Genomic DNA, 23,235 nt, shown 5'->3' on the forward strand with positions numbered 1-23,235 from the left:
TCACAGTTCATTCAGAGAATTTCATCCTAAAGCAGCAGAATACACACACTTCTCTAGTGCACATGGAATGTTCTCCAAAATTGATAACATCCTGCTTCACAAATCGGGTCTCAACTGGTACCAAAAGATTGGGCTCATTCCATGCATGGTTTTTAGATGACAGTGCTTTGAAACTGGAGCTCAGTCACAAGGGGAAATTTGGAAGGAACTCCTTCATGGAGGCTAAAGAGTGAGTGGGTCAGCCAGGAAATGGAAGAATTGAAAAAGCTCATGGAAATGAGAACACAGTGTTTAAAAACCTTTGGGATGCAGCAAAGACAGTCGTAAGAGGGAAGTATATAGCAATACAAGCCTTTCTTAAGAAGCAAGAAAGATCTCAAATACACAGCCTAACCCTCTACCTAAAGGAGCTGGGGCTAGAACAGCAAATAAAGCCTAAACACAGCAGGAGAAGGGAATTAATTAAGATCAGAGCAGAAACCAATGAAATAGAAACCAAAAGAACAGAACAGAGCAATGAAACTAGGAATTGGTTCTTTGAAAGAATTAATAAGATTGATAAACTCCTGGCCACACTTATCAAAAAGAAAACAGAAAGGGTGCCCGGGTGGCTCTGTTGGTTAATTGACTGCCTTTGGCTCAGGTCATGATCCCAGAGTCCTGGGACCGAGTCCTGCACTGGGCTCCCAGCTCCACGGGGAATCTTTTTCTCCCTCTGACTGTCCCCCGTCTCATGCTTTCTGTCTCTCTCTCAAATAAGCAAAATCTTTAAAAAGATGTAGAAAAGAGAAAGGACCCAAATAAATTCATGAATGAAAGAGGAGAGATCACAACTTAACACCAAAGAAATACAAATAATTGTAAGAAGATATTATGAGCACCTGTACACGTGCAAATCTGACAATCTGGAAGAAATGGATGCATTCCTAGAGACATATAAATTACCACAAATGAACCAGGAAGAAATAGAAAACCTGAACAGACCCATAACCAGCAAGGAAATTGAAGCAGTCATCAAAAATCTCCCCAAAACAACATCCCTGGGCCAGATGCCTTCCCAGGGGAATTCTATCAAACATTTAAAGAATAATTAATACCTATTCTTCTGAAGCTGTTTCAAAAAACAGAAATGGAAGGGAAATGAGGCCAGCAGTACCTTGATCCCCAAACCAGAGACCCCACCAGAAAGAATTAATAGACCAATATCCTTGATGAATATGGATGCAAAAATTCTCACCAAGATACTAGCCAGTGGGATCCAAGAATACATTAGAAGGATGGTTCACCACGACCAAGTGGGATTTATTCCTGGGCTGCAGGGGTGGTTCAGTACCCACATACATTAATAAAAGAAAGGACAAGAACCTTAATGATCCTCTCAGTAGATGCAGAAAAAGCACTTGACAAAAGCACAGCATCCTTTCTTGATTATAATTCTTCACAGTGTAGGGATAAAGGGAACATACCTCAATATCATAAAAGTCATGTTTGAAAAGCCCACAGTGAATACCATTCTCAGTGGGGAAAAACCGAGCTCTTCCCTAAGGTCGGGGACACGACGGGGATGCCTGCTCTCACCACCGTTTGTTCTAATAGTGCTGGAGGTCCCAGCTGCAGAAATCAGACAACAAAAAGAAATAGAAGGTGTCCGAATTGGCAAAGAAGTCAGACTGTCACTCTTTGCAGATGACATGATACTCTGTGGAAAACCCAAAAGACTCCCACCCCAGTATTGTAACTCCTACAGGAATTGAGCAAAGTGGCAAGATAGAAAATCAATGCACAGAATCTGTTGCATTTCTGTGCACCAACAACGATAGAGAAGGTAGAGAAGCGAGGGAGTCGATCCCATTTACAGTGGCATCCAGAACCATTAGAGACCTGGGAATAAACCTGACCGAAGAGGCAAGGATCTGTACTCAGGAAACTGTAGAACACTCGTGAAGGAAATTGAGGAAGACACAAATGGAAGAACGTTCCATGCTCATGGGTTGGAAGAACAAATATCGTTAAAGTGTCGATGCTACCTAGGGCAGACTACACAAATTCAGTACAGTTCCTGTCAAAATACCATCGGCTTTTTCCACAGAGCTGGAGCAAATAATCCTAACATTGTATGGAACCGGAAGAGATCCCAAATAGCCAGAGGAATGTTGAAAAAGAAAAAGCGGGTGGCACCCCAACCCCACCTCAAGCTGTGTTACAAAGCTGGGATCATCTTGTCCTCGTTTCAACAGAACTAAGTGTCTTTCATCTTAAAAAGTTCCCTCTTTAGTCCCATGTTTCTCACAGCTTCTGCCAAACTTTGTCAAAGCGTCAGGGTTTTCTCTGGCTCACGTTCATTGTGGTCTGGCCCCCAGGGCCCCTGGTCTGAGGTGGCATCTGCCAGAACCAATAGGGACCTTCGTTAAGTCAGGAGCCCGCAGCCCTGAACTGTAACAGCACGGTTGGCCACGTTGACTTTCTTGGAAGCCATCCCTCCCCCGAGGCCAGCGGTGCCCTTCTGGTCCTCCTGTTGTCGACTCTGACTTGCCTCTTCAACGACGCTCGAGTCCTTTTTATTATTTGTTTTCAACTGTTTTTGTTTGTTTTTTTTAGCGAACCCTCCCCACCCTTGGCAGAGTACAGAAAAGGTAGTTGCGCACTCTGGTGAGGCTGTGGCGGGGCCTCCGTGACCTGCAGAGCGCGGCCCGGCCCGCAGCTCCCCGCGTGGGGTTTGGAACCACGCTGCTCCGGCCTGCGTCCCGTGGCCGGGCCTCCTGGTCCCCGGGCTGCCGTGATCGTGGGAGGGGCTGGCGGGGCTGCGGGGAGGCAGGTGGAAATGCGCTTCTTGCTCCGTCTGGGCTCCTGGCTGCCTTGGCCATTGGTCCCTACCACCCGCAGGCCCATCCTCGCCCGCCTCCCGCCCGCCTCCTGGGACGAGCTGACTGCCCGGGCACGGCCGGCCTGCGCGGTGGCGGCAGACGGGTGGGGCAGCAGCACGGGCTCTGACTCCTTCTGTTGACAGGGTCCTCCGCCGGGGAGGAACGAGTGTCCCCAGTTCCACCTGCGGGAATCAAAGGGCTTTCCTCCACATTTCTGTCCCTGTTCCCCCACGTGGCCTTTGCCAGAGCTTCCCGTCTGACCAGCTGCCCGGCAGTCTGACTGCCGCACGGTGCCGTCCAGGAAAGCGGCGGCCTTGGCTGTCGTGTGCCTCTGACTCCTGCGCGTGGAGGGGGCCGGATTCCACCGTGGATAGGTCGGCCCTGACCTGCCTACTTGTATTTCCTTTGTGGCCTGTGGGAAGCCAGCTTGGAGAACGTGTGGCTGTTTGGTATCTTAGCGTGGAGTGTAAGCAGCGCTTTTTGGGCTTGGCTTCTAGAACTCTGCGAATACTTTTGACGGCACATCTTTGCTGTGGTTTGTGTGTAGGAAAACCGTTCTAGATGGATCTGAATGCCACGTTGGAATTTATGAAAATTGTACTTTTTTCTATTTCTGTTTTGTACAATTTTGTTACAGTTATTGTTTGGATAAAGTAGAAAATTTCAGGTAAAGGTTGGACAAGAACGGATTTATTAGGCACGCTTCTTCACAATTACTGATTAAATAAAACTTTGTCATACTTACATTAATAGGATTGTAATAATGAAAAGTGGTTTATTGCTATTTGACTTAATTTACTCTAAAAATTGGGGAAGAAAGTTTGCAGTTGTGGCTAAGGAGACTTCTGATGTGTCCTCCACAAAGTGTCCTCCACAAAGTCAGATACAACACCTTGAACATAGCACTTGATAAGTACAATGGTTAAATTAAGAAGCCTTCTCACTCCCGGTGCAGGAATCCCAGTGCGGCTACGGGTTGATTCTGTGCGACGCTGCCGTGTCGGCCGTTGTAGAGAGACTCTTCTGTAGTGGCGGCCTCGGCCCCACGAAGCCCACGGCTCAGGCCCGCGGGGCCCGCTCCTCTGGGGGGTTTGCAGCTGTGGCTGAGCCCAGCATTGTGCGGAGGTGCCTGGAGGGTGGTTTTCAATTAGGTGGGCTCACTTGGGGTTTGTTTTAATACACAGTATGGAAAGAGCCGAGATGCCCTGCTGTAGGTGAATGGGTAAAGAAGATTGTGGTGTATTTACGCAGTGGACTGCTGCTCAGCAGTCAGAAGGACTCCTTACCGTTTCTGTCAATGTGGGTGGAACTAGAGGGTGTTATGCCGAGTGAAGTAGTCAGAGAAGACAGTTTTAGGATTTCTCTGACATGCAGAATTTAAGAAACAAAACAGGATCATGGGTAAGAGAGGGAAAATAAGATGAAATCAGAGAGGGAGACCTACCATAAGAGACTCCTTTTTATTTTTTAAAAAATACTGTATTTATTTATTTGACAGAGATCACAAGTAGGGAGATAGGCAGAGAGCGGGGGTGGGGAGCAGGCTCCCTACTGAGCAGGGAGCCTGATGGGGGGCTCAATCCCAGTTCCCTGGGATCATGACCTGAGCCGAAGGTGGAGGCTTAACCTACTGAGCCACCCAGGCGCCCTCATAAGAGACTCTTAATCAGAGGAAACAAACTGAGGGTTGCTGGAGGGGAGGTGGGGGGGGGGGGGAGAGGGTAACAGGGTGATGGGTATTAAGGAGGGCACGTGATGTAATGAGCACTGGGTGTTCTAGAAGACCGATGAATCACTAAATGCTACCTCTGAAATCGGTAACAGTGTACGTTAATTAATTGAACCTAAATTAAAACAAAACATAAAAGTAGTCAGTGACCCTCTGACCTTTGGCAGCTGGATGGCGTGGTTATATTCTGACCGTCAGTTGGCAGAGGTGTGTGGGCTCTTACCTGTCCCTGGTCCTTGTGATTGGGATGGTGTTGGCAGCTCGGGCTTGTTGACGGGGGCGAGCGCTGCTGCCGGGATCAGAAACTCTGGGTTCCCTGCACGCTTAGAGCGGCTTGCTCCGTCTGCACACCGGCCTTCCCGACAGACATGTCAGCTTTGTGTGTTTGGCCCTGACTCCATCCTTGCTCCAGGGCCAAGGTCAGGGACGTCCTAGCAGGTACTGAGGCTGTGGGAGCCTTGAGGAGAGCCCGACGCCAGCAGTGTCACATCCTGGCTGCAGGATGTTCTTTTCCCTGGGGTATTCGTTCCCGTGTCACTGCTAGACTAAAGAGAGTCGCCCTTGCGGCCCCCAGGTCCCCTTGCAGCCCTGCTCTGCTATTTCAGCCTTTCCCTTTTCTGTGTTTAGCTTCCTCCTCGTGTCCTGGAGGAGCCGGTGATCACTAAGGACATCTACGAAGTCGCTGTCTCCCTGATCCAGATGTTCGATAACTTGGACATGAAAGAGAGAGGGTAAGACCCACTGGACGTGGCATGTGCTCGAAGTAGGATCTGTAAAAATGCAGTGATTCGTTTAGATGGCCGCTAGTGTTGTTACAACGGTGAGAGGATGTAGATAACTCTTCCCAGTAGCTGCTGTGTGTATTTTAAAATAATGTTAGTACATTGCGCTTGTTTTTACTGGAAATTTCCACTTAAAGTAGTTAAAACCAAGTACAGTTTTAAGACGGACAGTTTTAAAAGCCAAGAACCACAGCCTGAGGAGAGAGTGGTTTCCAGACGTGCTGAGTCCTATGACTCCTAGTCTGAGGCAAAATGGAAGGGACCAGGCTGGGAGAAGCCGTTGAGAGCCTTTCTCTGCCGGGGTTCGTGTTTGTTGGGAACATAGGCCCCCGACAGTGGGCTCCTTGTCGTCCATTCTTCCGCTCTTGCGCGGAGCTGGGCCTTTCAAACCTGGAACACAGTTTCCCTTAGGAAGAGCGGCAGGTTGTAAGGGGTGGGTAGAGCCTGCGATTGAAAACATGAACTGTTTTATGAGCCTTTCTGCGCTCATTTTACTACAGTTCATAAACAGAATTCATCTGTTGGAACAGCAGACATGGAGGACGTAGAGTCCCCTCGTCACGACAACCAGAGAGTGAATGTGGGTAGCTGTGGGTCCTTTTGGCCTGACACCCCGCCATCGCTCCCGCGTCTCTCCTGTGATCGTTAGTTGCCCGGTGTGAACACCTGCGGTGTAGAGTTACTCAAGGTCTGACTGGTGAGTCGGCCGGAATCCAGGCTCCGACCCCTCCAGCCTGCGTGTGGCCGTGTGGTATTTTCGCTGCGTTTCTGCGCTCCCACCAGTTGTTATTTCTGTATCATCTGTGTTTGCAGTGACTCAGTGTCTATCAGTGTATTTACTCGTCACTCTGTCTTGCTTCTCAGACTTTCCGAAGATCGTTTTCATTCTTCCTAAAGCACATCCTTCAAAAGCTTTTTAAAGAGTCTCTTGTTAGATGTTCTCAGTTTTTATTTTGCTGAAAATGTCTTTATTTCACTTTTTCTCTTGACATAGTTTTGTGTGGTTGTAGAGTGTAGGTGGTTCCTTCCCTGTTTCTGCTTTTTCTATTTTTTTCATTTAAGTAACTTTAGTGAGATGTAATTTGCATGAGATGCAACATTTTTATTTTTCCTCCTGCATTTTGATGATGTCTCTGCAGAGTCTGTCACTGCAGCGAGAAGTCAGCTTTATGGTCTGATCCCTCCTTTTAGGAATCTCTGCCGTTTGGCTCCAGCTGACTTTCAGCGACCCCATTAGTCTTGGGGGACCACTGGCGTGACTAACGTGAGCAGGTGGGGGTTACTCATCGTTGATCTTGCCTGAGATTTGGCAGGCTCGAGGAGTGCGGACATCAGTGTTTCTGATGCTGCCTGGCCGCCTCTCATCCAGCGGTGTGGGCGGTCCCGATGGCCCTGCTGCGTGGCTAGTGGCCCCATGTAGTCGTTTGTTCTTACTCCCTGGGGTTATTCTGTAAAGAGGAATTCCCCTTTCATTACCCGCCTCCTCTCGCTCTCTTTTAATGTCACAATGGACTTATGGATTGTTTTTTTTTCCCTTTTAAGTAGACTTTATTTTTTAGAGTAGTTGTAGGTTCCAGCAATATTGGGGAGAAAATCACACAGAGTTCCCATGTCTGTGCTCTCCTCCGGCCCCACGCCGTCCGCACCTTGCACTGCGGCTGCACCTCTGTGTTAACGGACACACCATTGTCGCCCGCAGGCCCTGGTTTGCTTTAGGGCTCACTGCTAGTGTTGCCCGTTTCGTGGGTTTTGACAAGCGTATGACGACGCCTGGCCAGCATTGTCCCATGCAGAATGGCTCACTGCCCTGAGATCGCCTGAGCCCTGCCTGTCGTCCCACTCGCCCCTGTAACCCAGGACGACCTTTTTTTTTTTTCTTGTCCATGACAACCTTCTTAACATCACCGTGGTTCTGCCTTTTTCAGGATGTCCTGTAGTTGGAAATCATACATATGCAGTCTTTTGAGGTCGCCTTTGTTCCCCTGGCGGCACTGACCTTTCCTCCGTGTCTTTTTATGGCTCGATGGCTCCTTGTTAGCGCTGAGCAGCCTTCCTTCATCAGGATGGACCACGGTTTATTTCTCCGTTCACCTACTAAAGGACATCTTGGTCGTTTCCAAGTTTGGGCAGTTTGAGTAAAGCTGTTGTAAATGTCTGTGTGCAGAGTGTGTGGGGATGTATGTTTTCACTTCCTCTGGGTAAGCACCAGGGAGCACGATTGTTGGATCGTGCCATGTGAGTTGTCTGGTTTGTACAGAGTCACCCAGGCGGGGCGCCGGGGTGGCTCAGTGGGTGAAATGTCTGCCTTCAGCTCAGGTCATGATCCCGGGGTCTTACGATTGAGCCCAAGTGGGACTCCCTGCTCAGCGGGAAGCTTGCTTCTCCCTCTCCTTTTGCCCCGCCCCCTGCTTGTGCGTGCTCTCAAATAAACGAAATCTCAGGCAAAACAAAACAAACCTTGAACGTCTTCCAGAGCGGCTGTTCCATTCCACCTTCCCCACAGCAAAAGCATGGGAGGCCCTGTTGCTGCACATCCTCACCGGCATCCGGTTTTGCCCGAGCTCTGGATTTTGGCTGCTCCCTATTTTCTGGGCTTGCGGCTGTTGGTTCCGTCAGTGCTGCTGTGAATTCTGACCTTTGGCATTATATTGTCCCCTTCTTGGTCTTGCTTAATGCTGGGGGCTCAATTTTACTCTGTCGTGTTTTAAGATCACAACCCCTGCTTTTTATTTTTGCCTCTAAAACCTTTGCAATCTCTTTATTTCCATTCTTTTAAAAAATTTATGTATGTATGTATTATTTATTTGAGAGCCCTCAGGCAGGGGAAAGGAGCAGAGGGAGAGAGACTCTGAAGCATGTCTTCCCTGAGTGCAGAGCCCGACGAGGGGCTCGGGCTCGAGACTGCAGGTTCACGACCTGGATCCAAACGCAGAGCCGGACACTCGGCTGACGGAGCCGCCTGGGCGCCCCACACCATAGTCCGTTCTGGAACGTTTGCATCATCTCAGAACGAAACCATGACCCTTTGCTCTCTTTCCTCATCCTTCCCCTTCCCCCCCAGCTCACCACTAGTCAACTTCCTATCTCTGTGGGTTTCCCTGTTCTTGACCTTCGTGTGAGTGGAGTCTGGTCTTGGGTGGCTGACTTCTTCACTGAGTCTAAGTTTTTTTTTTTTTTTTTTTTAAAGATTTTATTTATTTATTTGACAGAAACCACAAGTAGGCAGAGAAGCAGGCAGAGAGATAGAGGAGGAAGCAGGCTCCCTGCTGAGCAGAGAGCCCGATGTGGGGCTCGATCCCAGAACTCTGAGATCATGACCTGAGCTGAAGGCAGAGGCTTTAACCCACTGAGCCACCCAGGCGCCCCTGAGTCTAAGTTTTCAAGGTTCGTCCATGTTGTAGCACACATCAGTGTTTTACTCCTTTTTACGGACGTGTAATACTCCATGGCGGGGGGTCTGTACCCCACAGTTTGTTCAGCCACATGTGTGCGGATGGCGAGTTGGGTTGGCTTTCTCCTCTGGCTCTTGTGAATGATGCTGCTGTGAAAGCCATGCGCAGGGACCTGTGTGGACGCACGCTCACTCTTCTTGCGCATCTGCACCCACAAGTGGAATTGCTGGGTCATATGGTCACTGTGTGACCATTTGACGAAGTGCCAGACTGGTTTCCAGAGCATCCGTATCAGTTTCCATTTCCGCCAGCACCTTGGGAGGGGCCCGATTCTCCATATCCTGACCTCTCCTGGTCGAGGTCTGACCTTTGCTTGAAGCCTTCCTAGTGGGTGTGTGGTGGTGTCACAACGTGGTTTCGATTTACATTTCCCTAATGACTGCTGATGTTGCACATCCTTTTTATGAGCTTATTGGCCATGTGTATATCCTCTTTAAAGATATACGTATTTATAGAGACATAAGTTCTTTGTCCATCTTTTATTGGATTATCCTTTTATTGTTGAATTGTAAGAGATCTTTATATATGCCAGTACAAGCCCTTTACCAGATTCATGATTTGCAAATATTTTCACACACTCTGTAGATTGTGTTTTTATTTCCTTGCTGGTGTCTTTTGAAGCACAAAAAATTTTTAATTTTGGTAAAGTCTGATTTGTCTACGTTTTCTTTTGTTGCTCATACTTCTGGTGACGTAGCTAAGGATCCGTTGCCAAGTTCAGGCTGAGGAAGATTTATCCCCGTGTTTTCTCCTGAGAGCTTTATAGTTTTGGATCCTTTGTTTGGGTCTGAGGTCGTTGAGTTAATTTTCACGTGGTGTGAGGTGAGAGTCCAGCTTCGTTCTCTAGCATGTGTTCTGTCCGTTTGTCCCAGCACTGCTGTTTACAAAACTCCTCTTTCCCCGTTGCACGGCGTTGGCTTCCTTGTTGGAAATGAGTTGCCCATAGACGTATGGGTTGATTTCTAGACTCTAAATTCTATTTTGTTGATCTATATATCTGTCCTTGGGCTAGTACTACACTATCTTGATTACCAATGCTTTGAAGTAACTTTGAAATTAGGAGTACGGGTCTTCCTAACTTTTTCTTATTGAGGATTGCTGTGGCTGTACTGAGTCTCTTATAATTCCGTGTGAATTTTAGAATCAGCCTCTCCGTTTCTCCAGAGAAGGCAGGACTGTGAAGGAGATTGTATAGAGTCTATAGGTCAGTTTGGGGGGAGTATTACCATCTTAACTATTACCATGTTAAGTCTTCCAGTATGGGATGTTTTTCTGTTTCTTTGGATTTTTGAAAATCATTTTTTAAAAAAGATTTTATTTGAGAGAGAGAGAGAGAGAGAGTGAGTGTGTGTGTGTGTGTGTGTGAGAGAGAGAGAGAGATCACGAGCTGGGGCAGGAGGGGTAGAGGGGGAAGCAGGCTCCCCACTGAGCAGGGAGCCTGATGTGGGACTCGATCCCAGGACCCTGGGATCATGAACTGAGTTGAAGGCACACGCTTAACCCACTGAGCCACCCAGGTGCCCTTGAAAATAATTTTTTTAACTTAGTAATTTAGCTTAGTTCAGTAACTTAGCAATTTTCAAAGTGTAGGTTTTGCAGTTATCTTGTTCAACTTCTTCCTGTGTTTTATTCTTTTTGATGTTGTCAAAATGAAATTATTTTCCGTCCTTTCATTTCTGGATAGTTCATTGCAAGGGTCTAGAAACGACAGCAGAGTTTTGTCTATTGCTCTTCCGTCCTGCAACCTGCTGAAGTCCTCTCCCAGGGCTCACAGGGTTTCTTGGTGTCTTCTGTACACAAGCGCATGTCACTTATGAACAGAGATAGTCTTATTTCTTCTTTTCCAACCTGGATTTCTTCCTTTTGCCTGAAGTCCTAGAACGTCCAGCGTGTAGTGCTCAGTAGAAGTGGGGGAGCAGACATCCCCGGTCCTGATCTGAGGGGGAAGACATCCCGTTTCTCTCCGTGAAGTGCAGGGTTTGCTCTGCGCTCTTGTGGGCGACCGTTACCAGGCTGAGGGAGCTCACTTCTGGTTCCAGTTTGGGGACTTTTTAATTTCTAGCTTGATTTTTTTTAAACTTTTAATGAAAGAGTATTAGATTTTGTTCAATGCTTTTACTGTGTCTGTTGAGATAACGATGTGAATTTTTTTCTTCTGTTGACATAATGTATTGTATTAATTGATTTTTAGACGTTAAATCAACTTTGCTTTCTTCCGATAAATGCCACTTGGTCATGGTGTATAATTCATTCCATGTGCTGCTTCTTGACTTGGTTGGCTAGTTTTTGCTGAGGATTTCTGCATTCGTATTTATAAGAAATCTTCAGAATACAATGATTTTCTTGTGATATCCCTGGTTTTGGTGTCTGAGTAATACTGGCCTCATAAAATAAGTTGGGAAATGTTTTGTTTTTTGGAAGTTTGTGAAGAATTGTTATCAGTTCTTTGAGTGTTTGGTAGAATTCAGCTCTGGGCTTTCTTTATGGGGGTCTTGAACGAAATCTCTCTTCTTCGGTTGTGCATCTCTTCAGATCATTCCTTCCTTGGGTCAGTTTTAGTAGTTTGTGTCCATTTCATGTCAACCGTGTACGTGGTGGGTGTACAGCTGTCCATAGTGTTCCTGTATGTAATCTTTCTCATTTCCGTAAAGTCAGTAGGAATGCCCTCTCTTTCATTTCTGATTCTATCTGGTATTTTGAATCTTCTCTCTTTTTCTCTTGGTCAAACTAGGTAAAGATTTGTCCATTTTATTTTTTTTTTTTCAGAGACCCAGGTTTGGCTCTTGTTGATTTTTCTCTGTTGTTTTACTTCTCTATTTTATTAGTTTTCACTCTAGTCTTTATCATTTTTTTTTTTAAGATTTTATTTACTTATTTGACAGATCACAAGTAGGCAGAGAGGCAGGCAGAGAGGGCGGGGGAAGCAGGCTCCCCGCTGAGCAGAGAGCCCGATGCGGGGCTCCACCCGAGGACCCCGAGATCATGACCCGAGCTGAAGACAGAGGCTTAACCCACTGAGCCCCCCCAGCGCCCCGGTCTTTGTCATCTCTTGGAGGAGCCAAGCAACAACAGTCCCGGCCGTGCCTGGGAATGATACCTGCGGAGGAGGAGAAGGCGCGTGCGGGTGGGCTGGGGACTGTGACGCATCGGCTCTGGCTCCCATCTCTTCCTGCTGGCCGTCTGCCCGCTCAGCCCAAGGCACCTGATGTGCTCGCCTGTCTCTGGTCTGTCTCTCCAGCTAGAATGTGAGCTCCAAAGAGCAGGGACCTTATCTGTCTTGTTACCACTTTACCTGCCTGCAGAGGAGAGCTCACGGCGCAGAGAACGGAAGTTCTGATTTCACATGAAGTATTTTGATGGGAGCAGGAAGGCGAGCTGGTGGTTTGAGTTTAAGTTTTACTTGTAGTTGTTTTTAAAATTTTGTATTTTGAGAATCTGGATTACAGTCGCTAAATTTCAAGGGAAACTCTGGCAGATAATGAGTCTTTATAGGAGAAAACTGGGAGCTGAGGGCCTTAGGGCCCCTAGTGATTGTGGGGCCATGTCCTGGGGCCTCTGTGATTTCTTATATGCGAAAAGGAACATTACAGCAACGGTCTGTAAGAGATTTTCGTGATCAGAGCCTGGCCCGCTGGGGCTCGGGCCAGCAGTGGCTGTGCTCCCGGGAGTAACGTTTGTGCCTTCCCGTTCGCAACAGGAGCAAGAGCTGGTCGGGGGCCCAGTTTGTGCTGGAGCGGAGCAGCGTGCTGGTGTTCTTGCCAGGTGAGCGCCACACCTGCGGCCTGGAGGTACCGTGTCCTGGATGGAGGCTGCGCGCGCCCAGCCTGTACGGTGAAGCGTGGTACCCGCCGTGTGAGTTTAGTGGTTCCTGGACCCCGGGAACCCAAACAACTGCGACTCGCGGTTTGAGCTCTCACTGCAGCCTTCGTGTTGCTAAAGCAGTTGGTCACGAAGAGTTTGGGTTTTTGAAGGCGGTCTTGCCCCCTTCACAATTTCCAGTGAAGCGATTGGCTTTCTTAAACCAGCTGTTTCATGTACAAGTGCGAGGTACAGGGGCGATCGGTGTGCGCCCGAAGATGTCTTAGCGAGAGCGCGGTTGGTTACTAGACACCACGGGAGTCCTCGGGAGGGTCCTTCTGTCCCGTTCTTGGTATTTGAGAAAACTGGCCCTCAGATATCTGAAAAGATTAATTTATGTTAAATTGCACTTTTTCAAAATGACGTTTTTAAAAATTTTTTAATAAAGATTTTATTTATTTAAGAGGGAGAGAGAGAGAGAGCATGAGAGGGGAGAAGTTCTGTGGGAGAGGCAGAACCTCCATGGAGCTGCAGTCCCGATGTGGGACTCGATCCGGGGACTCTGGGATCATGACCTGAGCCGAAGGCTGTTGCTTAACTGACTGAGCCACCCAGGCACCCCAAAATGATGTTTTTGATTTTTCTTAATTAAGTGGTATCGTTTGGTGAAACATGACAATAATTCACTTTTTTTTGTTGCCCAAGGTAATAGCATACGAGTATTTGTGCTGGTAGATTTGGAGAACAAAAACCTGAATAAAAGTAACTAACTCTTAATTTTGCAGTACAGCATTTGAGCTTACAGCTTGGGTCCTGTCTTGCTTAGTTGATCTGGATTAGTTTTGTCCCCAGGAAGCAGCCACTGGCTGACCGTGGGGTGGACTTGTGTTCACCCCAGTAAGCGTTTGTCGCAGCCTGCTGCGCGTGTTAACAGCGGTCAGGGGAGACCGACCAGAGCAGAGCCATGGTGGTTTGAGCCTAAGGATACCTCAGAGTGAGGTGAATCCCTTGTAAGCACTAAACATTGTCTGCAGAAAATGTAAAATGTTAACAAATGCTCTTTCACAGTTCACTTGGCTGTCCTGTGTTTATGTGAATGCAGGTTTAGAATATGTTTATTTCATTACGATCTTTCTGGAATGGTTCTGTACTCATTCTGTAGGGCTGCTGTGACAAAGGGCTACAAACTGTATGTCTTCAAACTACAAAATTATTCTCTTACTGTTCTGGAGATGAGGAGTCCAAAATCAGGCTTTTGGCAGGGCCCTGCTCCCTCTGGGGCTCTGGGTACAGCCCCCCCTTGCCTCTGCCAGCTTCTGGTGGCCAACTTCCATCCCTTCCTGGCGTCCCTCCTGTCCCTGCCTCCCTTGTTAGCATGGCGCACACGCTCTGTGCCTGTCTCTCTCCCTCCCTCTGAAGGGAACACTAGTCATACTGGAGTGAGTGCCTGTCTTCTGCAGTATGATCTCACCTTAGCTCATTATGTCTGCAGTGAGACTGTTTGAAAATAAAACCATGTTCTCAGGTACTGGGGCTGGGACTTGAACGTCTCTGGGGGGGACACAGTTCAACCCATTCTAGAGTTGATAATTCGGGATGACAGAAAAGCATGTGAAAGTTTTACATTATCAATAGACATTTCTTTCTTTCTTTCTCTCTCTCTTTTTTTTTTAAAGATTTTATTCATTTATTTGACAGAGACAAAGCGAGAGAGGGAACAGAAGCAGGGGGAGTGGGAGAGGGAGAAGCAGGCCTCCCAATGAGCAGGGAGCGTGACACGGGGTTCGATACCAGGACCCTGGGATCATGACCCGAGCCAAAGGCAGACGCTTAACTGAGCCACCCAGGTGCCCCGGTTTATAGACGTCACTTAAACATAATGAAAATAATTTAGCATATCTCTGGGACCAAGACTTTTTAAAAAACTGTTTTTTTTTTTTTTGATTGTAAAATGTTGCATGTTTATCATAGGAAATTTGGAAAAGTCAGTGGGGAATAAAAAAGACATGTAAAATTGTTCAGATGGCCAGACTTGCAGGCCCTGTTGCGGAAAGCGAAACACTGGAAGAATGTGGGGTTTTCCCCGTATTTTTGAGTTACTAGTGGTCAATGTCATTGTACAGTTTTATCTATAATTGTGATGTCGCTGGGCAAAGAGGGTAAAAAAGTCAAATACAATGAATCGGTTGGGCCTTTTTTACAAAAGATGTCATATTAATTTAAAGGTTTTTGTTGTTGTCGTTTTTGTTTTTTGGTATTTTGTAATAAATACACGTTCTCCCCCTCCACTTGCCTTTCTTCCCAGGCCTGGGTGAAATCAACTATATGCACGAACTTCTCACAAACATGGTTCACAAAAGGTGGGTTTCACACGATGCAGCTTTGTTTTTAGCGATAAGCTATTGTATCGTTTCTGCCTTAAATAATTCTGGTCGTCTCCGTGAAGTCAGTCATTTTGGTGTGTTCTCACATGCATCTACTCTTCATGGACATTTTATCTCATTAATCTGTTCCCCAGGTTACAGGTTTACCCACTCCATTCAAGTGTGACTCTAGAAGAACAGAATAATGTGTTTTTAAGCCCAGTTCCTGGGTACAGAAAGGTAGGAACCGGGAGGCAAGTTGCAAGCACTTCAGGTACATTTTCCTTAGAGACTCTGCCAGCGGCGAGCGCTCACATCCCCGCTGACTTGTACCCTGTGTTCTGTCGCTGGTGGTTACCCGCTAAGCAGCTAAGTGCCCTATGAGCCAGGTATGTTGTTTAATTTTGTCTTTCATTTTGTAAGTCGGTTGCTGACGTTTTTAAGTTTCCTCAACTTTTGGGCATTGTTGCTGGTGGATTTTGATGCCTTTTACTTGCTGGTCTTTCTCAAGCTGTGGGACTGCTCTGGCGACTTGGGTTAGGACCCACATTCTCAGTCCTGGTTAAAGAAGATTTCTTTACTCTCCGGTTAACGTGTGCACCATGGCAGTGTCTTAGCACATCCCGAGATGTGCTTAGACCATCCCGAGATGGTCAGGAACGTCGCGTGCACTGTGAACAGCCCCCTTGTGTCCAGTATAGGTGTCCTGACTCGGGGTAGCTGGGACCTGGCCTGGCATCCCAGTGCGGTCACAGGCCCAGCCCTGCGTCTGTGTGTCAGCTTGGTTGTGCTTTTTGCCTCGGGGCAGTCCCGGCACCCCTGCAGTCCCATGTCTCAGGTATGGGACAGCTGTCTTTGCCTGGCTTCTTGCCTGTTGTTCTAAAGCACTGCTGTGGTGCTGGGCTTTGTGCGTGCGGGATCACATCGGGGAGAGGGGTGGTGTGTGTGGATGTGGACAGAGAGCTGGACAGAGCCAGGGCCCTGTCACCTGTCGTCATGGGACTGTGAGCAGATCGCCTCTCTGAGACTTTAATTGGTTGAATGCCGGAGCGTTCAGATGGTGAATTGTAGGAGTGTGTGTCCAGACTGACCCCTGTAGCGGCTCAGTGCCCGGGTGCGAGCCGTATGAGGAGGTGGATCTGTTTGTTGATCACGGTTTGAGCCAGCAACAGTTCTAAGCACTTTGCCCTTGATAACTCCTGTGATGGTCACAACAGCCCTGTTGGGGCGGGCGTCCTCGTTCCGTGCTCAGGGTGTCTGGGAACCACAAGGTCAGCAGCTGGCCCAGCGGCGCAGCCCGGTGTAGGGCAGAGCTGGGGTCGCCCTGCTCCAAGTCCCTCCACCCTTCTCCTGGCCCCTTGAGCAGTGTAGCTTGTTGAAAATAGAAAAACTATTAATTTTAAAACTGGAGTCCAGTGTTTACGTTAAAAAGCTTTTAAATAATTTTTGAGCTTTTTTTTTTCTTTGCCTAATGTTTCCCGTAGACAGTAGGAATGTCAGATGCTTTGTTTTTGATGTTTGATAGATTATCCTGTCCACCAACATCGCAGAGAGCTCCGTCACAGTTCCGGATGTCAAATACGGTACGGCGCCCCTGCGTTTGCCCCAAAACACCAGCTGTAGTGTTTGTAGGCCTATCAGCCCCTCAGGAATCCGTCTTCCTCCTCCCTGTCTCTTCCACTCTTTGGAAGAGAGACTTGAGAAAAGTAGCCTCATACAGTTTCTCTGTACTTAGACTTTACCACATCTCCTCCTTTCGGGGCCTTTTGAGGCTCTTACGGGCAGGAGGGCCTGGGGCTGCCCCAGGTGGGGCTCTGTGGCTGGAGGGGGCGGGGTGTGGGCAGGAGCTTGGCTGATCTCGGTCACTCAGGGTAGCTTAGTGGGTTACCGTGTCAACTCGGAGGGAAACTACTCATGATGTGGTATTCTCCGTGTATGTCCGTGATGACTGTGTCTTCTAAGTTCCTTAATTCATAGTTGGAAGGCTGACGTGGGCCAGGCACTGTCTCCATGCTGGAGGAACAGTGATGGATAAGCCGCAGCCCTGTCTCATGGTGGCCCTCTCTCATGGGAGAGACGGACGATTACCAGGCAGACATAGGTGTCATTGCAGGGAAAGCTGGCAGGACAGTACATCAGACAGAGGGTTACAGCTGTTGGGAAAAGTGATCTTGGAGACAGCGTGGTATGGGAACACCTCGCTAAGGAAGTTGTATTTGAACAAGACTTGAATCGAATGAGGAATGAGCCATGGAAAAGACGTGGTTTGGGCTTAGGGAGCGGGTTTGAAGAGAAGCAAGACGATTGAAGAAGACAGTGTGCCTGGACAGATAAACACGTGAACTTGGGGGAGTGACTGTGCCTTGTCCCTGTGCCAGGGATGATTCTAGGTGCTGGAGAAATAGTAAACAGGCAAAGAGTCTTTGTTCTCAGATAGCTTCAGGGGCGGGTAATTGAAAGACAAAAGAGAGACGTGTAGGATGTGAACTGATGGTATTTGTGGGGTGGGGGGTGCAGGGAGTAGTGGGGAAGGGCGACTGAAGTTGTCGATGGAGTGGCCGGGGAAGGGGTGGAGGTTTGAGGGAGAGTGTTCGTAGGAGGAACAGAGTGTGCAAAGTCTGCGAGCAAGTGCAGGAAACAGGGAGGCCGGGAGAGCCGGACCAGGTGAGCCGGAAGGAAGCGGTTGGAGGAAGAGGTCAGGGAGGTAAATCGGTGGGGTACCAGGTGGTGCAAGGCCTTCTAGGGCATGTTAGTGAGTTCTGAGCGTAGGGATGACATCGCCTACAGTTAATCCAGGGACAGACTACAGTGGAGCAGAGGGGAGTGGGGGCGTTGCGTGAGGAGGGTTTGACTGGTGCGGGCAAGAAGTGGTGGTGTTTTGCGGTGCGATGTTGGTGGGAGGATACCAGTTCGGGGAGGTGTGCTGGGGGGTCTGATGGGCTGTGGGAGACACAGACGTAAGGTGGGGACACCTCTTGCATGTCCAGAGCAGTGGGCCGTGTGGCCTAGAGGCCAGCGGGGCTGTGGGGGCCGTGCTCCCCAGCGAGTGCCCATGGGGAAGGTGTTGCTGGTGTCTCAGGGCAGGCAGTGATGAGCTGCTGCAGGGGCAGCCAGCAAAGTCCTGGAAACCAAATCAGAAAGTTTGGAGGAAGACGGGATGGACAAGCATGTCACGCTGATGATTGGTCAGGTTTGAAGAAGACTGGAAATTGGCTATGGATTTAGCAACATGCATGTCATTGGTGACCTTGATCAGAGCAGTTTCGCTGGGGGTCACAGAGGGTGGGAGGAGAGAGGCATTGGAGGCCACGAAGGCAGCACTCGTGAGGCGTTCTGCTGTAGAGGGGAGCAGGGAAACAGGGCGGGAGCTGGACGGCAGCTGGAGACAGTCAGGACCCGGAGGCTGTGGCCGGGGGGCTTGGAGGGGCTTCCATCAGTTGGGTCTCACAGATGAGGACGCCGAAGGCCGAGAAGCTGAGCAGCTGCCCCTTCGGTCCAGATTTGAGCCCCTGCACCCCGGTGCTGTTGTCCTGTGTCCTTTTGGCCACGCTCTAGTGGGTGCCGTCCAGACGGGCTCTTGCATGGCGCGCTGGATCCACGGGGCTCTCGTCCTTTCTCTCTGAAGGCTCCCAGTCCCTAGAGGAAAGAACGTGAGCCTGGGCGGTGGGAGTGGCCCGCGCATTTCCAGAGGCTTCCGTACGTGCACGGATTCTAAAGACTGCGCGTTTTGTGTTGCTTTCTCACTGTGTATTGTGATTATGACGTGCATTTTGTGTCAGCATGATGTTTACATTCCTTTTTTTAAAATGACAGTTATAGATTTTTGTTTGACTAGAACTCTGGTTTGCGATGAAGATACGAATTATCAGAGTCTGCGGTTGAGTTGGGCCTCCAAAACCAGCTGCGACCAGAGGAAAGGTAAGGTGTTCGCGCTCAAACGAATGGGGGCACATTCCCGTGTCTTTGAACGTGTTTGGTCTTTGTCCTTTTCACTCTTACGCTGATACTTTCTTGACCGGAACCGGTTCTAACTTTTAAGCAATACTGACAGCGCGTCAGACTCCTCCTTTAAACCTGCGGCTCTCCGTTCGTCCTTGGAATGAGGTGCCAGGGTTTGTATGCAGCGGAGAAGCATCTGCTCATCCCAGCACTACTGGTTTTTTGCAGCGAATGCAAAAGTGTTTGGGGAAGACTTACGGAGACTGAGTTAATTTTTATAATTTTTAATGAACTTCTGGGAATCCTTCCTTTGACTTCTCTCTGAGTTTGGATCCTTCTCTGGATGTTTTTCATAAACCAGTTCCGCAGTGGGCTCAGTGTCTGTGTGGCGTGGGCGTGCTGCTTCCCTGGGGGCCGAGGGTGCGGACACATCTGTCTCTCCGGGGCAGGAGGGCTTTAGCCACAGTGGACGTGCAGCTGTGATGCGCTTGGACAGGTTGCTGCTGTCTCCTGGGCGGAGGGGGCGGGTTCCAGGGGACAGAGTTCTTGGCAGGGACCGAGCAGTGGCTTGTGTTTTGTTGGAGAACGTCCTGGGAGGGTGGGTGATGGGCCAGCCCCTAATACCTGTGGGGCAGTGACGCTTCTGCGTCACAGATGCAGGAGAGGGACAGTTACTGAGTGCTTACCAGGTGCCGGGCACGGTTCTGAGTGTTTGATGTGACCCCGTTTGGTCCTCGTCCCGCCCTGTGACGTAGTCCGGGCTGACACCCTCGTGTCCAGTGGCGCAGCTGAGACCCAGAGGAGCGGCTGTCTGGGCTGCCCTGGCCCACGGACAGGGGGTGCTCCGGCCGCGTCGGGAATATGCGCCCCTGCTGCCGCCCCTGGGACGGCACGCCCCCGCGTCTGGGCAGGAGCAGCATCTGCTTGGGCACCGTGGGAAAGCCGCAAGTGGAGTTACACCCCTCCCCACCCAGAACTGCCCCCCTGGACGAAAACCCACGCACAGAAGAAATGACTAGAAAGAAACACATGGAGATGTGGGAGGGATTGTCGTTGGGGAAGTCTTGAGATTATAGGAGTTTTGGCCTTGGTCTGCTTTTCTGTGTTTTCAAAATTTCTGTACTAAAAATTCTTTGTCCTCCGAGAAGCTGCAGGCCGAGTTCAGAGAGCCTTCGAGCGCTTGGCCGGCGTCTGCAGCGTGTGCGCGGGCGCCCAGCCCGGAGCCCCCCTCGCCCGGCGTGCCAGGGGCTCCCCCGCTTTGCTGCTCTGCGCCTTCCAGCTGCATGCTCTGTGTTTAGGGCCGTGACCCATTTGAATCATTTTGTAATTACTCTGTGAGGTTTGGGGTGAGGTTCATGTCTTTGCCTGTGGATGTCCACTGGTTTCAGCGCCACGGAATTTCCCCACGGAGTGGCTTCTGCACCTGATGAGGTTCCCGGGGCACGCTTGTGGCTGTCCGTCCTGTGGGACCCCAGCGTACGCGTCTCCCTGTCGGCAGCACTGCTCAAAGTGGGACTCGCCTAAAAGTGACGGGTTCCTCCTGCTTTATTCTTTACTTTTAAGACCATTGGGCTTGTTCTACTTTGTCCTCTGTATGGATTTTAGAGTGTGCTTGTCTAGGTCTCCAGAAGTGCCGTCCTGTGAGTTTGCTGGCAGCTCTGTTACACCCGTGGGTCGGGTCGTGCAGAAAGGGGCGGATTTGTTCTGTGGGGTCTTCCCGCCGTGAGCGCAGTGCGCGTGTCTCCGTATATGGAGGTCGTCTTCGGTGTCTTTACTGAGCGATGCCTTGTTTCCAGCATAGAGATCCCAAGTGTTTAATTTTACCCAGAGTGATGATTGTAAATGGCATTGCCTTTTTAAAAAAGAGTTCATTGATTTATCTGAGAGAGAGCAGGAGCGGGGGAGGGGGGCAGAGGGAGAGGGAGAAGCAGAGTCCCCGCTGAGCAGGGAGCTCGATGGGCCGTGGACTTGGGGCTGTATCGGTAGATGCTGGACTGACTGAGCCCCCAGGTGCCCAGCATTGCATTTTTAATTTCGGTTTTTACATGTTCATTACCGAGGTGTAGAAATGTGATCGACTTTTGTGTGTCAATCTTCTATTCTGTGACTTTGCCAAAGTCATTAATTGGTTCTAGGAGTTGTTTTTGCTTTTGTTTTTGGTCATTACCTTGGAGTTTTCTTCTTAGAGGGTCCTGCGTGTGCAGCTAGGTGCAGGCCGGGGGTGGTGGCAGTGCCGAAGTCTGGGCTCTCCACTCGAGTTCCCGGGCGGGGAGGGGACCTACCCCGATAGATGGGGGCAGGAGCCCACACGCCCCCTCCATCTTTCCTGACTCCACGTGGGGAAAGAAAGCGCCTTTCTGCGCTGCCCCGTTTTTTCAAGCTGGAGATGTATTCGGGACACCCCTCCCCCTGAACCCGTTCTGTCTCCTTGGCAGATTTTACTATGTTTTGGGATAAAGGAGTTTTTACTCCATAAGCAATACAACGGTAAGAGAAGAGTCATGGAATGGTGGCGTGTGAGGGCCAGGCCTGGCTCTGAGCTGTGTGGCTGGGATCCCTCATCTCGTGTGAAGCAGCTGTCGTGACAGTTGCCTTTTCTCGGGCCTGAGGGACAGATGGCCATCGCGGAGAGCCCAAGGCATAGCCCAGCCCTGCCACTCGGGGGTTGGGGGGGGCTGCACCCGCTCCCTCCAGCTTGGACTTCTTACTATGAGCTTGGCATTGGAAGGAAGCGTCTTGTATTTGAGATGTTTTGATTTCCATTGCGTATCGGAACCGACGCTGGTTTAGAGATACGCATTGGATCTTACGCTGTAGAGTTGACGTCCGCACGCAATCTTCCTGTAGGAGGCCTTGTGACACCGATTTATTCCAAAGCACTAACTGACCTGGTCTGCTAGGAGATAACAGAGGTTTTCTTTAATATTTCGTAGTTATTCTTACATATTTAGGCTAATGTTCAAGTGATTCATGTCACATGGTGCTTGGATGCGTCCCCTTTGCAGGCCGCGCAGGGCGAGTATCCAAAGGGTACTGTTACCGGCTGGTTCACAAGGATTTCTGGGACAGCTCCATCCCCGACCACGTCGTTCCGGAGATGCTGGTAATACTCTGGTCATTTTCAAAGTTTATTTTTTGTAGACAGAGCTTTACTGAATCGTCTAAGTAATATAATCTTAGGTGTTCTATAATTTTGACTCCAGAAAAGTCATCTGACCAAACCAGTCTCTAATCACAGTGCTGGCTGGCCATGCACTTAGCCCTGGGCACTATGCTAGGACTTTACATGCAGGTTCCGTTTCTCATGGGAGGAGTGGTTCCTCGCGCCTCTGGGCTCCACAGCCCGCGTATAGCTCACGGACGTGGGATTGGCTGCTTGCTTCCTTTTCTCTGTCTCTCCTCTCCTCTCTCCATCCTTCTCTGCTTCGTCTTTCTCTGCCTTTTCTCTTCCCACCCCTTCCCCCATTTCTCTTCTCCCCTGCCCACCCCTGTCTCTCTCCCACCTCTTCTCCCTCCTCCATCTTTCTCCCCGCTCTTTTCCCTCCCCTGTCTTTCTCTCTCCTTCCTCTTCTCCCCCGTAGCCCTGTCTCTTTCCCCATCTACTCTGTCCCCCATCATCTCCCTCCCCCATCTGTCTCTCCCCCACTTCTCCCTCCTGTCTATCTCTCTCCTTCCTCTCCCCACCCCGTCTGTTTCTCTCCCCATCTCCCTCCTCCATCTGTCTCTCTCCCACTTTTCTTCCTCCCACATCTGTCTGTCTCCCCACTCTTCTCCCTCCCCGTCTGTGTCTCCTCCCTCTTCCTACTAAGTCTCTGCCAGCTCCCCTCCATGTCTCTCCCACTCGTCTCCCTCCCCTCTGTCTGTCTCCTCCTCTTGTCTCTCTCCTGCTCTTTCTTCTTCTCTCGTCCCCTCTCTCTCCATCTTCGGTTTTTCTTATTTTTCTCTCCTCCTCTCTTCTGCTTCTGTGTCTGAAGTCATGCGGGTAGATTAATTATTTTGTTATTTTATTATTTCTAAATTTTGCTCTTTTCAGCGTTGTCCATTGGGAAGCACAATATTGAAAGTGAAATTGTTGGACATGGGTGAACCAAGAGCTTTGCTGGCAACTGCCCTTTCTCCGCCGAGTCTGAGTGACATCGAACGAACCATCCTTCTGCTAAAGGAGGTACGTCTGTCTGATGTACATCAGTGTTGGGAAAAGCTAAGATTTTGTTGGGTAAATTTTAGAAGTTTTGTGATGTGGAGATCTTTAAAGTATTTTGGTTGTCGTGAATAGTAGGCCTTTGCTAGGAAAAGCACGTGTTGTGA

General features: G+C 49.4%; 1 protein-coding gene across 1 annotated transcript in view; it reads left to right on the forward strand.

Annotated features, from left to right (window-relative positions):
• The window catches only part of LOC111148548 (tudor domain containing 9), a 104,207-nt gene that overhangs the window by 39,530 nt on the left and 41,442 nt on the right, over nucleotides 1-23,235 (forward strand). Inside the window, exons 8-15 of the mRNA XM_022505189.1 lie at nucleotides 5,221-5,324; nucleotides 12,525-12,589; nucleotides 14,931-14,985; nucleotides 15,144-15,228; nucleotides 16,514-16,571; nucleotides 18,802-18,906; nucleotides 21,933-22,030; nucleotides 22,961-23,092. Of these exons, the coding sequence (XP_022360897.1) occupies nucleotides 5,221-5,324; nucleotides 12,525-12,589; nucleotides 14,931-14,985; nucleotides 15,144-15,228; nucleotides 16,514-16,571; nucleotides 18,802-18,906; nucleotides 21,933-22,030; nucleotides 22,961-23,092 (702 nt within the window). The remainder of the gene's footprint in view (nucleotides 1-5,220; nucleotides 5,325-12,524; nucleotides 12,590-14,930; nucleotides 14,986-15,143; nucleotides 15,229-16,513; nucleotides 16,572-18,801; nucleotides 18,907-21,932; nucleotides 22,031-22,960; nucleotides 23,093-23,235) is intronic.

This window comes from Enhydra lutris, unplaced genomic scaffold (genome assembly GCF_002288905.1).
Source record: "Enhydra lutris kenyoni isolate GAN:26980312 unplaced genomic scaffold, ASM228890v2 scaffoldscaffold20, whole genome shotgun sequence".
NCBI lineage: Eukaryota > Metazoa > Chordata > Mammalia > Carnivora > Mustelidae > Enhydra > Enhydra lutris.